This window comes from Aethalodelphis obliquidens, unplaced genomic scaffold (assembly GCF_003676395.1).
Source record: "Aethalodelphis obliquidens isolate GAN/ISIS:26980383/991018 unplaced genomic scaffold, ASM367639v1 scaffold32, whole genome shotgun sequence".
NCBI lineage: Eukaryota > Metazoa > Chordata > Mammalia > Artiodactyla > Delphinidae > Aethalodelphis > Aethalodelphis obliquidens.
The window spans coordinates 1,030,704-1,048,862 of record NW_020837976.1 but is presented as its reverse complement, the minus strand read 5'-3'; the positions used below and the strand labels follow the sequence as shown (position 1 = coordinate 1,048,862).

The following is an 18,159-nucleotide window of genomic DNA, read 5'->3' as shown; positions in this document are numbered from 1 at the left end:
CATTAGAAAGAAACAGAGTCATTATAGAAAACTTGAAGTAAATGGAAAATATGGGGAATAAAATAATCTGTAATCCCACCATACTTAGAGATGACTGCAGTTACTATTTTGGTATATTTCTTTCTGGCTTTTTTCTGTCTATATGTACCAATATATATTTGTGTTTTTAGAAAATTAAGTTCATATACCACATGGAGTTTAACCTGTTTCTACGCTCAACATCATATGTTGAACATCATTCTATGTAATTATTATTAAACAACACAATTTAAATGTTTTCTAATACGTCATTGTATGTATATGTATTCCTAGAAGTAAAATTTATTGGGTATAAAGTGTGATTAAAAAAAAAGATCCTTAAGAAAAATCATCCATTTGCTTTCTAGAAAGTTAAAGAGTCTGTATGTGATTGAAATATTTTTTAATTTTTTGTAACCCTGAAACCTTTCTGCACTGTCTCTTTTGCTAACTTCTGATTATTTAGAGATGATTAGCTAGTTTGTGGCCTATCAAGACTTACGGTGTTTATTTGTGACTCAGTTTGCCCATTTCATTCCTTGCTAACTGTGCTGTATAGTAATATCTCACTTCTCTGAATTTTAGTTTTCTGCCACCATCACCTGGTTCAACACAGTTGACAATCAGAAATTGTTTAAAGGATCTGATGGTCACACAGTCCTGCTTATTGGTCTTAGAAGTAATAAGAGCTTACCAAATTTATAATTTTGCAGGTATTAAATTCTGTAAGAGGTTAATTTTTATTATGGGAAAAAGTGGAACACTGTAAGAAGGATTGGAAGTTCGGAGAATTTTGCAGTTTTAGGTACGATGACTGGGAGAGGGCTCACTAAAAGGTGACATTGGAGAAAAGAGTTGAAGTAGTTGAGAGGGTTAGCCATGCAGATGTTTAAGGAAAGAAAATGGCATGCAGAGGAACAGCCAGTGCAAAGGCCATAAGAGAGGATATTTGAACAGTGGTAAGGAAGTCACTGCAGCTGGTGGGGAGGATTAAACAAGGGAGAGAATAGTAGGATGACATCAGAGAAGGAAGGAAATAGAGAGGGTAGGTCATGTAGAATCTTGTAGGCCATTGTAAGATCTTTGACTTTTGCTCTGGGTAAGATAGCAAGTCAAAGTTTGAGGAGTGACATGATCTGAATTGTGTTTTAAGAATATCACCCCATGGGCTTCCCTGGTGGCGCAGTGGTTGAGAGTCCGCTTGCCGATGCAGGGGACGCGGGTTTGTGCCCCGGTCTGGGAAGATCCCACGTGCCGCGGAGCGGCTGGGCCCGTGAGCCATGGCCGCTGAGCCTGCGCGTCTGGAGCCTGTGCTCCGCAACGGGAGAGGCCACAACAGTGAGAGGCCTGCGTACCGCAAAAAAAAAAAAAAAAAAAAAAATATCGCCCCATGTTAAGAATAGACTACTGAGAAGCAGGGATAGACACCAGGAAATCAGTTAAGAAGCAATTGCCGTAATCCAAAGAAGAGATGATGGTGGCTTGGTCCAGCATGGTGGCAGTGTAGAACGTGAGAAGTTATCAGGTCCAGATATATTTCAAAGGTAGAGCCAGCCAGGTAGGATGAGGAGTGTAAGAAAAAAAATAGGAGTCAAGAATGCCCCTGGGTTTTTGCCCCAAGCAAAATTGACCCATCAGCTGAAGTGTTGAAATCATAGGTAGAGGTTTGGGGTGAGAACACCTCTTCAGTTTCAGACACATTAAATTTTTAATTTTTATTTATTTTTTATTTTTGGCTGCATTGGGTCTTCGTTGCTGTACGTGGGCTTTCGGTAGTTGTGGCGAGCAGTGCTACTCTTTGTTGTGGTGCACGGGCTTCTCATTGTGGTGGCTTCTTTTGTTGTGGAGCACGGGCTCTAGGCACGTGGGCTTCAGTAGTTGTGGCATATGGGCTCAGTAGTTGTGGCTCGTGGGCTCTAGAGCACAGGCTCAGTAGTTGTGGCACACGGGCTTAGTTGCTCTGCGGCATGTGGGATCTTCCCGGACCAGGGCTCAAACCTGTGTCCCCTGCATTGGCAGGCGGATTCTTAACCACTGCACCACCAGGGAAGCCCCGGGAAGCCCCTATACACATTAAATTTGAGATGTATGTTAACGAATTAGATATATTATGTAAGCAATTAAATATATAAATCTGAAGTTTAAGAGAGAGGTCTGAACCAGAGATAAAAATCTGCAAATTGTTGACATGTCAGTGCTTTTTAAAGCCCACCAGTAAATGAGTGTATATAGAGAAGAAAACACCACGAAAGACTGAGCCTTGAGATGCTTCAGTGTTAAGAAATCTGAGAGAAGAGGAGGAACCAGTAAAGGCAACTGAGAAGTAATCATTGATGTAGAAAAAAATACCCTTGGAACTTCCCTGGTGGTCCAGTGGTTAAGGCTACACTTCCAATGCAGGGGGCGTGGGTTTGATCCCTGGTCAGGGAACTAAGATCCCACATGCCGCACAGTGCAGCCAAAAAAAAAAAAAAAAAAGAAAGAAAGGAAAGAAAAGAAAATGAAAAAATACCCTTAGTATTGTTGTAGGAATGTAGTATCCTGGAAGTCAAGTAAAGAAAGTATAGCAGGAGTGATCAAACTGTCAAAAGCTACTGATGTATCAAGGTGAAGACTGGGAATTCATTGTTAAATTCAGCAACATGGTGGTCACCTGTGACTTTGACCAGCACTTTCGTTTTTGTTGTTTCTTGTTTGTTTGTTTTTTTAAATTTTGACCACACTGCACGGCTTGTGGTATCTCAGTTCCCTGACCAGAGGTTGAACCTGGGCCACGGCAGTGTAAGCACTGAATCCTAGCTACTAGACCACCAGGGAACTCCCTGACAAGCAGTTTTGATAGAAAGGTAATGGCCAAAGCTCACCCAAAATGGATTTAAGAGCAGGTATGAAGAAAGATTTAGAAATAGAGTTCAGACAACTTTTGAGGAATTTTGCTGTAGTGGGGTTGAGTAATAGGGCAGCAGCTAGTGAGAGAAATGGCATCAAGATGGGAATGAAAATGGCATGATACAGTCCAGTTAGGAAGGGGAAAGCTTAATGATACAGGAGAAAGAGGGGGGGAAATTGCTGGAGCAATGTCCTCGAGCTTGTGAAAAAGGATGACATCACCAGTGGAGGGATTGGTGTGAGATAGCAGTATTCTCCTATAGTAAAAAGTTAAGAGACCAAATATATGAGGGCATGTGCTGGTAGTTGAAAATGAATACATAAATATAATTATAAATATGTCTATTTAGCGGTAAGTCTATGGCAGTTTTCTTCCGATTGTTTCAGGGTAGTAACCAACAAGGTCATTAGCTATGAACGAGGATCAGTGAGAGGTTTGAGAAGAGAAAAGAAAATGTGAAATACGGTCTCTAGTAAAGTGGGAGAGTGAATATACTAAAGAAATATATGATTGCCAAGCAGAATTAAGGGCAAGCTTTATGTTCGCAATTATGGATTTAAAGTGGGATCAGACAGTATGATTTTATGTATTTATCCAGACATATTCAACTACATGGGTGCTGACATAGAGTTAGTTGTAGAGGTAGATTTAACTAGAATTATGGTTTTGCCAAACTAAGTATAATGAAGCAGAAAAGAGCCAAGGCATTAAAGGTTATGCAAGCGAGCGATTATAATAATTGACCATGTAATTTAAGCTCAGTAGGTAAGAAAGAGAACCTATCAGTACAGTGAGGTACAGTAAAAATGGATAGGATCAGTGGATTGGAGGCCTTGGTGGGGCTGGGGATTGTTGGGGTGTGGTTTTTGGAGGGAGTGAGCAGGAAAGCTGAGGGAGTGCTTAGAGAATAAAGGATTTGAAATTGAAATTAAGGGAGGACTATGATTACTGATAATGACAAGATCTCGTATGTGGCCATGGAAATGAGTGGCTGAGATAAGGTAGAGGACAAGATCATTGAAAGAGAGAAGTTAAAGGTATTGAGAGGCCAGGTTATTAGAAGTATCATCTGTGGGTATATTAAAGTCCTTAAGAATTAAAATAGGAAAATGTTGGAAAGAAGGTTGGTAACCCAGGAACTAAAATTGTCTAGCAGTGAGATGTGATGACCTGAGGGTCAGTAGATTACAGTGACAATGAGAGGTAGTGGGAGATAGAACCTAATAAACATGAAAAGCAAGCTGGCAGATATAGGGTGCGAGTATAGAGATGGCAGTGGAGTTCACCTGTCCCACTTTCAGGGCCATTGGTATAAAGCATGTGGAGGGTAAAGGGCACCACTGTAGAACTGCAGGGGAAGCAGTGTCCTCAGGGAAGCTGGATTTCCATTGGAGTAGGGGTTGGTAAACTACAGCCCACAGGCCAGATCTACAGCCCACAGGCCAGATCTGGCCTACCATTTGTTTTTGGATGGCTTATGAGCTATGAATGGTTTTTATATTTTTAAATAATTTATAGAAAGTCAAAAGAAGAAGAACATTTCATGACATGTGAAAATTATATGAAGTTCAGATTTCATTGTCCATAAGTAAAGTTTTATTGGGACATAGCTATGCTTATTGTCTGTGACCACTTTTATGCTACAACACAAGTTGAAGAGTTGAGTACCTGTGACAAAAATCATACATGGCATTGTTATTGCTTCACACTGCTGCTCAGCACACTAGAAATCACAGTGACACAGTTACAACACAATAGCATTCCATGTGTATCACCATACCACAGAATTTTATTATTATTTTTCCATTGCCAGTGCATGCCCATCATGTCAGAACAAAAAAGGAAAAGAAAAGTGAAACTGAATGTTGTTATTTTGAGGCACAGTAAAGTGTGGATTATTTCATCAAGTTAGAGGGCAGGGCATTGTGTTATGCAGTTACACTGTAGCTGTGCTGAAAGAGTACAGTGTGCATTGACATTACCAGAATAAGCACTTGCCATAACATTCCCAACTCGCAGGAAAGCAACAGTTAGAAAACCCCAGAAAATTTAAAATGGAATATCTCAACACAGCAGAATTTTCTTTACAAAGATGAAAAAAGAAAATGAGGTTATGACCTTACATAAGTTTAGAAGTGGTTTATTTGTTAGTCAAGCAGGGAAAGCTATTCACTGATGGTGTTTGCAGCAACAAAGCAAATGTGTACAGAGAGAAAAACTTCCTTAAGACTAAGCTTTTTGGGCTTTTGCACAGCAAAAGAAACTACAAACAAGACGAAAAAACAACCCTCAGAATGGGAGAAAATATTTGCAAATGAATCAATGGACAAAGGATTAACCTTCAAAATATACAAGCAGCTCATGCAACTCAATATCAAAAAAACAAACAACCCAATCCAAAAATGGGCAGAAGACCTAAATAGACATTTCTCCAAAGACACAGATGGGCAAGAAGCACATGAAAAGCCGCCCAAGATCACTAATTATTAGAGAAATGCAGATCAAAGCTATAATGAGGTATCACCTCACACCAGTTAGAATGGGCATCATCAGAATATCTACAAACAACAAATGCTGGAGAGGGTGTGGAGAAAAGGGAACCCTCTTGCACTGCTGGTGGGAATGTAAATTGATAACAGCCACTATGGAGAACAGTATGGAGGTTCCTTAAAAAACTAAAAATAGCATTACCATATGACCCAGCAATCCCACCACTGGGCATATACCCAGAGAAAACCATAATTCAAAAAGACACATGCACCCCAATGTTCATTGCAGCACTATTTACAATAGTCAGGTCATGGAAGCAACCTAAATGCCCATTGACAGCCAAATGGTTAAGGAAGATGTGGTACATATATACAATGGAATATTACTCAGCCATAAAAAGGAATGAAATTGGGTCATTTGTAGAGACGTGGATGGATCTAGAGACTGTCATACAGAGTGAAGTAAGTCAGAAAGAGAAAAATATCGTATATTAATGCATATATGTGGAATCTAGAAATATGATACAGATGAACTGGTTTGCAAGGCAGAAATAGAGACACAGATGTAGAGAACAAACATGGACACCAAGGGGGGAAAGTGGCGGGTGTGTATGTGTGTGTGATGAATTGGGAGATTGGGTTGACATATATACAGTAATATATGTAAAATAGATAACTAATAAGAACCTGCTGTATAAAAAGTAAAGAAATAAAATAAAATTTAAAAAAAACTATTAGCTTTTTGGCATGAACAGTAGTTGCTCAAAGAATTGAGACTCTTGGGAGCAACAGCAATAGTCAATTAAAAAATAAGACAATTTTGAGTGATTTTCCTTGACTCTTGTTTGAGGAATCAATGCTGAGTTTGAAGTGAGTGAAGAATTAGCCTCTATGTATAGTCTGCATGGAACAAGTACAGGCAAGAATATTTTTTTAAAAGTTGAGGAAACAGTACAACTTGCAGTGGAGTCTGCTAAGATGTGTTACAAGTGATGGTAGTTAAAATTATGTGTGGTGCAGAAAATGTTAGTTGAACAAAGTTCATGACAATACAAGGTGTTTAAAGCCTGTAGTTATTCATTGTACTATACATCAGCAAGTACTTTGTGGAAAATATTTGAATCTATCATGTTACTGAACCACAGGATCAGTGGTAAACATCATTCACTCTCGTGGACTTAACTAACCGTTATCAATTCTGTACATTTTTGACAGATATTGAAGCTGACTATCCCAGTTTATCTTTGCATATAGCAAGTCAATGGCTTAGCAGTGGTGACATTTGTGATTTTTTTTTTGTGGACTATATTGTGTCCCCCAACCCCAAATCCATCTGTTGAATCCCTAACCCCCCAATATAACTGTATTTGGAGATAGGGCCAAGCAAGAGGCAGTTAAGGTTAAATGAGGTCATAAAGGTGGGACTGTGATAAAATGGGATTAGTGATGGGATTAGTGTCCTTACCTGTGCAACACGTAAGAGGTCCTGTGAGTGCACAGAGAGATGCTGGCTGCCAACTAGACAGGAAGAGAGATTTCACCAGAAGCACAACACGCTGGCCCCAGTCGTAGACTTTGAGCCTCTAGAACCATGAGAAAATGAATGTCTGTTTAAGCCACCCAGTCTATGGTATTTTGCATGGCAGGATGAGCTCATTAAGACAAGGACCATGATGAAGGTTTTTCTTAATGAGAAGAACCACTCTCAACTATCATTGAATTATCATTGAACACTGACTTTGGAAATTAGTTTTTGATTTAACCTAAAATTACAAGGCAAAACAGCACTTTTAATGCAAAACTTAAATGTAATAAAGTCATTTTGACAACTAATGTTCGAATCACAAGTAACGTCGAGCTGCTTTGTAACTTCCTGTGCTGTCAGAAATTAAAATAAGAAGCAAGATCTCCATTTCCACACACATTTGCAGCAGATATATTTTCTGAGCCCCAAACTACGACTTTATAGCCTATTTATGGCTCTAAATCTGGTATAACCAGAGCCAGGGATCCTTTCTCAACCCCATAGGCTATTATATTACACATTATCCATTATTTCTTATTTCGTGTCTGGAGTATTACAGTACTCTTAAAGTTCTACCCCCGCTCCAGTCTTGCCCTTATTGAATTTATCATTTACATATTCCCTGGAGTAGTGCAGCTGAAATGTAAATTTGACTGTGTTGTTTATATGTCTTATTTCTTGTCATGGCTTCCAACACGTAGCAGTGGTTTTCAGGTGGTGGTTCTCAGTTCCCGACAGATCCCACAGGACTCTATTGGGCTGCATTATGGAGGTGTACGAAGTAGACGAGGCTCCAGCCCCTCTCTGACGACACCCACCACCACTACCCTCTTGAAGCAGAGCACTTTTATCTATTTTCATATTGTACTGCTTTTAAACTTTAATGTGAAAAATATTTTTGTTGATTAAATAATAATTTTACAACTACTGGCCTGCAGGTAAAGTTCAAGCTCCTTAACTAGTTTGGGGCTCTCCAGCCTCTCCTTCACATCCTTCCCACAGACTTGATACTCCAGCAACACAGAACAGTTCTGTTGTGCCTTTGCTTATATTTGCCCATCTGCCTGTTATATTCTCTCTTTTCTTCTTCCCAGCTAGCTGCTTTCTTTTTAGACTTGTTTCAGGTTTCTTCACCTCCAGAAAGCCTTTTCTAGCCATCTCCCTCCTAGGCAGCCTTGGGTTAGGTGTCATCCTTTATATTCCACAAACTCTGTGCTTGTGCTTATTTCCCTTTTTGCATTTTTTGGTATTATTTTTTGTTTGTTTCAGTTTCATTTGAAATCCATAAGAGCAGACACTGTGTTTTAAAGTTATGTTTATGTATCTACAGTGATTACTGTAGAGCCTCTATAGTTAACACAGATGTTTCTGCAGTAAATTGATTATTGTTTATATCTTGCTGTTACATTTGCAATAGATATGTGATCTAAAATTAAATGTACTTATGTTATCCCTGTGTGAAAGTTTGCTCTCTGTTGCATGTGTTTATGGGTCATAATGTATACAAACATGAGTTTAAATGTGCATTTCAAAAGAAAGACAAGATATTATATGTAGCTTTTATCAGGAACTAGAACTTAAATTTAATAGCTGCCCTGTATTTTGTATAACTCTGCTGTGAAGCTTTTCCATGTAATCTCATGCCAGTGTTGACCCATGTGGATTAAAATAGCCCTATTTTAATCTATGACCAAATTAGGAATTAGAATATCTATCCAGTGGGGATTTTAAATTATTGTAGTTTGTAGTGTGACAGGTTTATATAAATAATTGTAGCGATTCCCACTGTGTGTTTTAAGTTAAAATCTGCATTCAAATAGAGAAATATAATAAGTACGTGATTCTTTAACATGTTTACCTTTGATATCTTAAATTAGTTATATCTTTTTAAAAGGATCATCAAAACTGACTTGATAAAAAGAAAACTTGTTTCATTAATCTAAAATATCTACCTGTGGCCCCTTGATTCAAATTTGATATATACTTAAAATACCAGGAACTAATTAACTAATTATTCTCAGTGTACGTGTAGTATATGTTTTTTTAAACATTCTAGTAAGTCAGATTTTAAGAAAAATATTTTAACAGAGTGAAGTCATTCCAGAATTTATTAAAAACAATTCTTAGCACATTGAACATTTCTCTGTTTACAACTTCATATTTTACTTATATTAAATAATTTTTAATGAACACCTTTGTTTTTTATTGTTTCTCAAGACCTTGAATGTAAAATAAGCAGTTTTAGTTATAATGCTTCAGTGATTTAAAATTATAAACTTTTCTTTTCATACAGATAAAGACACAATAAATAAAATTAGAGATTTACGAATGAAAGCTGAAGATTATGAAGTAGTGAAGGTGATTGGTAGAGGTGCATTTGGAGAAGTTCAATTGGTAGGTTATTTTAATGAGATTAAAAAAACAATCTTTTTAAAATTAAAAAATCCACTTGTGTGTTTAACATATGTTGTTTGGGAAATTATTGTTTTTATAAAATTCTTGCTTTAAATTGCTCTAGACATTCTTGCCTAAGGATATGAAAGCCTAGAGTCTAATTCAGCAGTAGTGTGAAATATTTTCCCCAAGAATTCATGGATAGAGAAGAGTTTTCAAGCATCAAAAGAGAAATCTTTACTCCTAATATTACACTATCTAAAATGCTGTGCAATAGTAAGTTTTATAAACAGGAAGTAGCATAACTAGCTGGGTGGAGGAGGGGGAAGTGTGCCATAGTATAGGGAATAAAGATTTTTTTCTAACATTACTTACATCTGGTAGTTAAAGCCTTGACATTATCTAATTGGGATAATTCAGAAGAGAAGAAGTTAAAATAGACCAATAATGTTAAATTATTTAGTAAATTGTTCTGGGAAACACTGAGCTTTAAATGTTAATGAAATGTTCATTATTTTCCATTTTCAATTTTAAAGGTAAGGCATAAATCCACCAGGAAGGTATATGCTATGAAGCTTCTCAGCAAATTTGAAATGATTAAGAGATCTGATTCTGCTTTTTTCTGGGAAGAAAGGGACATCATGGCTTTTGCTAACAGTCCATGGGTCGTTCAGGTATGCTTTTGTTATTGTTTCATTGTTGCTCTAGTAGTTTGTAACTTAACATGTCTGAGAAGCTTTGTTTTTTAGAACAGTAATAGAGAATTTATTGGCAATTACAAAAGTGTCTAATATATCATTTTTAAAGTCATAAAATTTAATTTTATTGAATTATCTCTAGGAGGAAAGTAACTATTTGTCTCTGGAGTGGAGAGAATGGGAGAAATGGAGGGAAAGAATGGGAGTAGAGTGGAAAGAATGGGAGAAATGGAGGGAAAAAAGTTAAGCTAGGCCTCCAAATAATATTGTATTGGCTTCAGGTTTTTCAGTGGAAAGGAAAATACGTTAGAAAGTCAGTAATTGTAGGTACTAATCTTGACCTGAAGCTGTGGCCAGGTTATTTACATCTCTGGGCCTCAGTCTCCTTGCTCAAAAATGTGAAAGGTGGCTTAGATTGGTTATTTTCAATTGAGGAGATACCTCAGATGGAGTCATGGGAGCAAGCAGTTGTTTGGGTAGGTTATAATTCTGGGTTTTCTATTTCTGCTTCAACTAGAGCAGCTGCATGTTTTATATGTCTTATATATTGGGGTTCTTATTAAGATTTCATATGGGGGAAATAAGGTCTTGTGGTTTTTTTAAAAAAAATAGTAAAACTGCTGAGCTAGATCATTTCTAAATTCCTAGCATGAATTTTATAGTTTTTTAAATTTCCAGTATGTAATGAAGACTGTCTTAAATAATCATAATAGTAATTGGGATAAAAAGGATATGGAAGATGTTTAAGATTCGCATAATAAGACTTTTTATACTTGAAATGTCTGCCCTGTTTTTATCAGCTGTTTAGAGCAGGGTGTCTCAGGCTCAGTGTTACTGACATTTTGGGCCAAGTGATTCTTTGTTGTTGGGGGCTATCCTGTGGGTTTTAAACAGCATCCTTGACTTCTACCCAGGTGATGCCAGTAGCAGCCCTCCCCACCCCACACACAAGGTGTAACAACCAAAACTGTGTTCAGACATTGTTGAACATCTCCCTGGGTGGCGTGTTGGGGAGAGTGGGCAGGTGGGGGCCGTGGGACACCGGCAGTTATCATCTCTGGTTGAGAACCACTGATACTGGGGAGTGTTCAGTGTTGTGTAAAAAGTTAAAAAACATGACATAAATTTTTAAGGTTAAATTTACAACTTATGAACTTGAAGCTCTATTTTTCTTGATACATTTTAAATAGGGTAAACTGGTACCAAATCAACAGTGTTTCTTTAATTATGGTTTCCGAGTGATATACTGTACATGTTAATCTGGGATAGCCATGAGATACCACTTAGTTTCTTATCCTTCCCCCAAACATTTATATTTAATTAAAGTTACTAAATCTGTAACTAAAATCATTAAATGCTGTTGAAAAAAATGAAATATAAGAAGAATTTTAAGACATAAGTGCCTAGGTAAATTAGTTATACTTTTTCTCTAAGGGCTTATTTCATTTATTTTAGTTCTGTTCTAATCTTCTCATGTTTACTTAAAATGTTCTTTTGTAGGGAATTCCCTGGCAGTCCAGTGGTTAGGACTTTGTGCTTTCACTGCCATGGGTTCAGTCCCTGGTCAGGGAACTAAGATCCCACAAGCCACGTATTGCAGCCAAAAAAAAAGAAATTTTCTTTTGTAAATTTGCTCTTCTTTTAACTTCAACACTGGTCACATAATATATTTATGCTTGATATTGTTGCCAATTTCATATCAATGGACGTTACTGTTCCTGCTTTAACTCTTGTCCTCTTCCTGTTTCTCTGTTAGCTGTTACTGCGACTCCTCCTACTGACTGCAACTGTTTACTGAGCATCTATTGTACTAAGGGCTTTTCCTCTATTCGCTAATCTTTTTAACAACTCTGATAGGCAGTTAATCCCTATTAGCTACACCCTCAATTTATAGATTAAATTTGTGCTTTTATTCACTGAACATTCGTTAAGTACTTGCCAACTGCCAGGCATCCAGACACAGACTGGGCAGCAAGTATAAAAGTCAAACATGATATATAGTCCCATGTATTCTTTTTTTTTTTCCCATATATTCTTCTAGAAAGGATCATAGTCACAGATAATTTGGGAGGTTAAGTAAATTGCCTAGTCACACAGCTAATAAGGGACAACTAAGACTGTAGCCTAATTTTATTAGATTACTTGAAAATTACGGTATTGATATAAATTTAACACTAAACCCCACTATGTACAATTTAAATTAGAACTACAATACGTCTTTGCTTAGAAGAGTTGTATATTCTTTATTGAAACTATTATAATTTTTAAAAATTCTCAGTATAAGAAATTCAATTAGTATAGAAAAGGGTAGAGAAAAGAAGTCTCCGACTCCTCAGAAGTAACCACAGTTAATAACTCCTCTGTATATGCAAAGTTCTTTGTGCTATTTATCTTTGTATTTGTTTCCTTTTTTTTGAGTACTTACAACTACTGCAATTTGATTATTTCAGTTAAATCTTATATTAGTAATTTTGACAATTCTTAAATGAAATGCTTAATCTTAATGAATTTGTTTCTTTGTTTTTTTTGTATTTGTGTAGCTATTTTATGCATTCCAAGATGATCGTTATCTCTACATGGTAATGGAATACATGCCTGGTGGAGATCTTGTAAACTTAATGAGCAACTATGATGTGCCTGAAAAATGGGCCCGATTTTATACTGCAGAAGTAGTTCTTGCATTGGATGCAATCCATTCCATGGGTTTTATTCATAGGTAAGGACAAAAATGCTTTAAATTTTCTCATTTGTTAAAGAGAGAAGCTAAAAATCAGTACTTAAACTTCATTTGATTAGCATTTCCCATTCTAAATCCACCTATTCTCCCATATGACATGAGTGGTGTTTCAGAATTTAAAACTTTGAAATTTGTGGTTTTAACATTTCAGTTTAGCGTTGATATAAATGTATTCTTTAATATTTCTTATTCCGATTAAAAGGCTTTTATATGGTGTCCTGAAAAGTAAAAATTATAAGCTGTTTTTTTAAGGTATATTCTGGGGTATTAAATGCTTTTAATTTTTATATACAAATTAATTTGCTTTTAATTAGTGAACAGATCAAATTTATTTGCTAGAAGAATAATTTAATTTGTTCTGCAAACACCACTTGAATTCTATGTGCAATTGCTGTGCTCAGTGCCAGGGATGCAAAAATGAAAGTGATTTAGACCCTCTTCTGGGGTTATTTATGTATTTATCTATCTTGTGTGTCTCAGTTACTTTTTATGTTTGAATGTTACATTTTTTATGGTTATTCTCTCTCAAATGACTTGATTTTCCTCTTGGAAGAATCAGACTCTACTTAAAAGAATGTCTTCTTCTGAGGCATAATATATGAGAGAGTCTCCCTGATGAAGTCAGCTTATAGATGTCGATAGAGAGCACATATAGATCAAAGGTGACCTTATCTAAATTGAGGATATATGACCTAAAATCACTGCCTCATATAATGTTTATCAGCTTCTGATCTGTTTCAGAGATACTGTACTTTTTTTTTCCCCCCTCAGAGATGTGAAGCCTGATAACATGCTGCTGGATAAGTCTGGACATTTGAAGTTAGCAGATTTTGGTACTTGTATGAAGATGAATAAGGTTAAATAATTAGATTTTAATTTAGTTTTGCTAATTCAAGATAAATGCTTTTTACAAAATTTTTTTAACATCTTTATTGAAGTATAATTGCTTTACAATGGTGTGTTAGTTTCTGCTTCATAACAGAGTGAATTGGCTATACATATACATATATCCCCATATCTCCTCCCTCTTGCATCTCCCTCCCATCCTCCCTATCCCACCCCTCCTCTAGATGGTCACAAAGCACCAAGCTGATCTTCCTGTGCTATGCAGCTGCTTCCCACTAGCTATCTATTTTACATTTGGTAGTGTATATATGTCAATGCCACTCTCACTTCGTCCCAGCTTACCCTTCCCTCTCCCAATGTTTTAAGAATTTACTAACCATATCTGGACTTGTACAGAATTGATGTGCCCAGTCTTATTTGTTGAACTAGATGCCATGGTTTCAGTGTTGTGTTAGTAACTTGTAAGTGCTTTATGTTTTCTCCTCTCTATTTGGGGGAAGCGTGGATTGCCAGATTTACTAAATCTTTTAAAGCAAATCTGTAATGTCCACTGTTGGTAGCTAGACATGGGATTAGCTTAAATGTCACTAAATACTAATGCCACTGTTAAAATGAAACTTTCGTAAAAACTGGATTTCAGGAATATGTATATTTTTTAATGTTTTACTTAGTCTTCTATTAAACATGAAAAGATCTTACTACTTATTTGGGGAGTCAATAGTAAAAGGTACCCATGCTCACTATTTATATAATAAATAACTTATATACATAGCTGAAGTAGCAAGTATGCTGCTTTATTTTCAGTTGAAACAGTTTATATTCTTTGAAACTTATCATAGAAGAATAACCAGAAAGTTGTATTTATTATTTCCAGAAGAAATTTATGGGTTAGGAGGAGAACACTATGTGAGAACTTTTGTGTAATCATGTATAATTCTGTTGCATTCATACCAGCTAAAGTAAGTAACTGGTATATATACTTTTTGTTTTTATTTTGGAGAGAGGGTTAAAATGCATATTAGGTAGTTATCAGTGGGCTTAACACTATTATGCCCTTTTCCCATGCACATGCTTCCCCATTTTATATTTGTACAGTCAATTCTTACATGTTTTTTCCCCTCAATTTCAAGCATAATTAAAGTGAATGACTATTTTAGTAAAAAAAAACAATTAAATCAGCATTTATGTATTGATGTTATCAAGTGATTCATTCTGTCGGTTCCTCAACATATTTGCATTGACTTATATACTTGTTCTCTGCAATTAAGATGAGATCATCATATTGGTACAACTGGAGGAATAATAAATGGTGGCAATGTGTCTTTCTAGTGAGTGTTATTACAAAATAAAAATCACTGCTATAACCATATACACATACACACATACGTTATGAATATATAATGTATATAATATGTATATATGATTAAGCTGTTTGTTACTTTTTATCAAGTCTGCATTAGGTTTTGATGTGATCTTTCATAACACAAAGACTTAAGAGTTCTACATGTTATATTAAGAAAAACTCATGCTGAATAATTGAGACTTTACATTCATATCCTAATTGAAAATTTGACCTCTTTTTAGGAAGGTATGGTACGATGTGATACAGCAGTTGGGACACCTGATTATATTTCCCCTGAAGTATTAAAATCTCAAGGTGGTGATGGTTATTATGGACGAGAATGTGACTGGTGGTCAGTTGGGGTATTTTTATATGAAATGCTTGTAGGTGAGTAAAGGAGGATTTTATGTACCTCTAACATAGTTGTTCATCTCCAAACTTAGACTTGGCTTCTTCTAATAAAATATTACATTAAGCAGTGTTGATTTTGTTTGTAGGAAACAAACTGATCCAAACCTACTGTGTCAGTTTTGACAAGCTATTCAGAGACTTAGAGAAACTTGATGTGTTACTTCTTTTTATGTATTTGGTGTATATTTTTAGTTTATGCATAGTTAATTATCTTTAAACAGTAACATTGACTCTTTTCCTTTGAAACTGATTTCTTTCAATGTATCTTAATTTGCTTTTGTTTTCCCTGTCAATTTATCAGGTGATACACCATTTTATGCAGATTCTCTGGTTGGAACTTACAGTAAGATTATGAACCATAAAAATTCACTTACCTTCCCTGATGATAATGACATATCAAAAGAAGCAAAAAATCTTATTTGTGCCTTCCTTACTGACAGGTAAATAATTTTAACATGGAACACTTATTCCAAGGAAATTTTCATTTTGCTGCTCAGTTTTTAAGGTCTATATCTGAACTCCTATATTTGAACTATTGGAATAAAACCTACCATTCCCCAAGTCGTTCATGACAGTGAAACCTGATATAATTTTTCTGATTTTTCTGGATGGCTTTTCTGGATCTCAACTCACTTACCTTACCTAAGAAATTGGGATAGTAATAGATTCTTTGCTGATGACTAGACAAGATGATTATTTTTTTCATTGTTAACATTTTTAACTTAGTTAAGTATAAAGATGGTAGTATATTTTATTGAGTCTGATTTTTTTTTTTTCCTTTTGGCCATGCTGTGCGGCTTGTGGGATCTTAGTTTCCCGACCAGGGATTGAACTTGGGCCCTGGCAGTGAAAGCACCGAGTCCTAACCACTGGACTGCCAGGGAATTCCCTGAGTTTTTTTTTTTTTAACATGTTAAAATCTCTAAAATTAGAGTGCGTCTTAAAATCAATGGCATGTAGTAATTTAACTGGGACATTTTTTTCCTGGTGATAGAAAAATGATGATGCATCTTCCAGCTGATGCCATTTAAGATAACACTGTATTGCATAATCGAAATTTGTGAAGAGACAACATTTAAATGTTCTTGCGTCCGATCAAAAAAAGAAAAGTAAATATTTGATTGATGTGTTAATTAGCTTGTTGTGGGACTCCTTTCATAGTGTGTATGTATGAATATCAAATTGTAACATTGTAAACTAAATATCTTAAAATTTTATTTGCCAGTTATACCTCAGTAAAGCTGGGAAAAAGATTTAATTATATATGCTTTTTGAAATGAAGTAGTGCAAAGCTATAAAAAAAGTATGTAGTATTTTCTACCTCCTTCTTTCATTGACATGGTCTTCCAGTTTCAACAAGCATTTTTTATAAATGTAAATGCACATAAGTGTTTTAGAAACAAAAATGGCATATTATGTGTATACCCTTGTGGTTTACTTTTAAAATTTAAACAGGAACCAGATGGCTTACTAAGATTACATTTAGGATTTAAGGTTGTATATTGTTAATTTAAATAGTAGAGAGGCTTTAAATTTAAATATGTTTCAATTTTGGATTCACTTTAATTAAAATTAACTTATCCTCCTTCAGTATGTCCCTTACAGCCTGAAACATATAGTTTTTGAAATTTTTACATTTTAATATAAGCACTGTATAAATATATTATAATATAAAAACTATGCTAGAGGTATATAAATGACCAAGATACACAGCCACTGTTCTCCACTACCTCAGAGTCCTTTGGGGGAAACAGACAGGCAAATGAGGTATTTATTGTACAGAGAGGTAAGTACTCTTAAGTATCGTGTGCCATAGAACCATGGAGAGTTTCCCTAAGCCAGTCTGAGAGAGTCAGTGAAAGCTTCTTTAAAAGTGTCTCATTATATCTAAAGTAGTTTATCTTATTTTTTTTATGGTATCACAATTTTTATTTTTTTAATTTTTTTAATATCTTTATTGAAGTATAATTGCTTTACAATGGTGTGTTAGTTTCTGCTTTATAACAACGTGAATCAGCTATACATATATCCCCATATCTCCTCCGTCTTGCGTCTTCTCCCATCCTCCCTATCCCACCCCCCTCTAGATGGTCACAAAGCACGAAGCTGATCTTCCTGTGCTATGCAGCTGCTTCCCACTAGCTATCTATTTTACATTTGGTAGTGTATATATATCCATGCCATTCTCTCACTTTGTCCCAGCTTACCCTTTCCCCGCCCAGTGTCCTCAAGTCCATTCTCTGTGTCTGTGTTTTTATTCCTGTCCTGCCCCGAGGTTCTTCAGAACCATTTTTTTTTTTTTTTAGATTCCGTATATATGCGTTAGCATATGATATTTGTTTTTCTCTTTCTGACTTAACTTCACTCTGTATGATAGACTCTAGGTCCATCCACCTCACTACAAATAACTCAATTTTGTTTCTTTTTATGGCTGAGTAATATTCCATTGTATATATGTGCCACATCTTCTTTATCCATTCATCTGTCAGCGGACAATTAGGTTGCTTCCATGTCCTGTCTATTGTAAATAGAGCTGCAATGAACATTGTGGTACATGACTCTTTTTGTATTATGGTTTTCTCAGGGTATATGCCCAGTAGTGGGATTGTTGGGTCATATGGTAGTTCTATTTTTAGTTTTCTAAGGAACCTCTGTACTGTTCTCCATAGTGGCTGTATCAGGTTACATTCCCACCAACAGTGCAAGAGGGTTCCCTTTTCTTCATACACTCTCCAGCATTTATTGTTTGTAGACTTTTTGATGATGGCCATTCTGACTGGTGTGAGGTGATACCTCATTGTAGTTTCGA

At 35.9% G+C, this 18,159-nt stretch overlaps 1 protein-coding gene across 3 annotated transcripts in view; it reads left to right on the top strand.

The window, feature by feature from the left end:
• Positions 1–18,159, top strand: part of ROCK1 (Rho associated coiled-coil containing protein kinase 1) — a 147,936-nt gene that overhangs the window by 51,900 nt on the left and 77,877 nt on the right. For all 3 annotated transcript variants that reach the window (XM_027127564.1, XM_027127566.1, XM_027127565.1), the window contains exons 3-8: positions 9,216–9,316; positions 9,853–9,990; positions 12,555–12,730; positions 13,523–13,607; positions 15,182–15,326; positions 15,652–15,790. In XM_027127564.1, the coding sequence (XP_026983365.1) occupies positions 9,216–9,316; positions 9,853–9,990; positions 12,555–12,730; positions 13,523–13,607; positions 15,182–15,326; positions 15,652–15,790 (784 nt within the window). The remainder of the gene's footprint in view (positions 1–9,215; positions 9,317–9,852; positions 9,991–12,554; positions 12,731–13,522; positions 13,608–15,181; positions 15,327–15,651; positions 15,791–18,159) is intronic.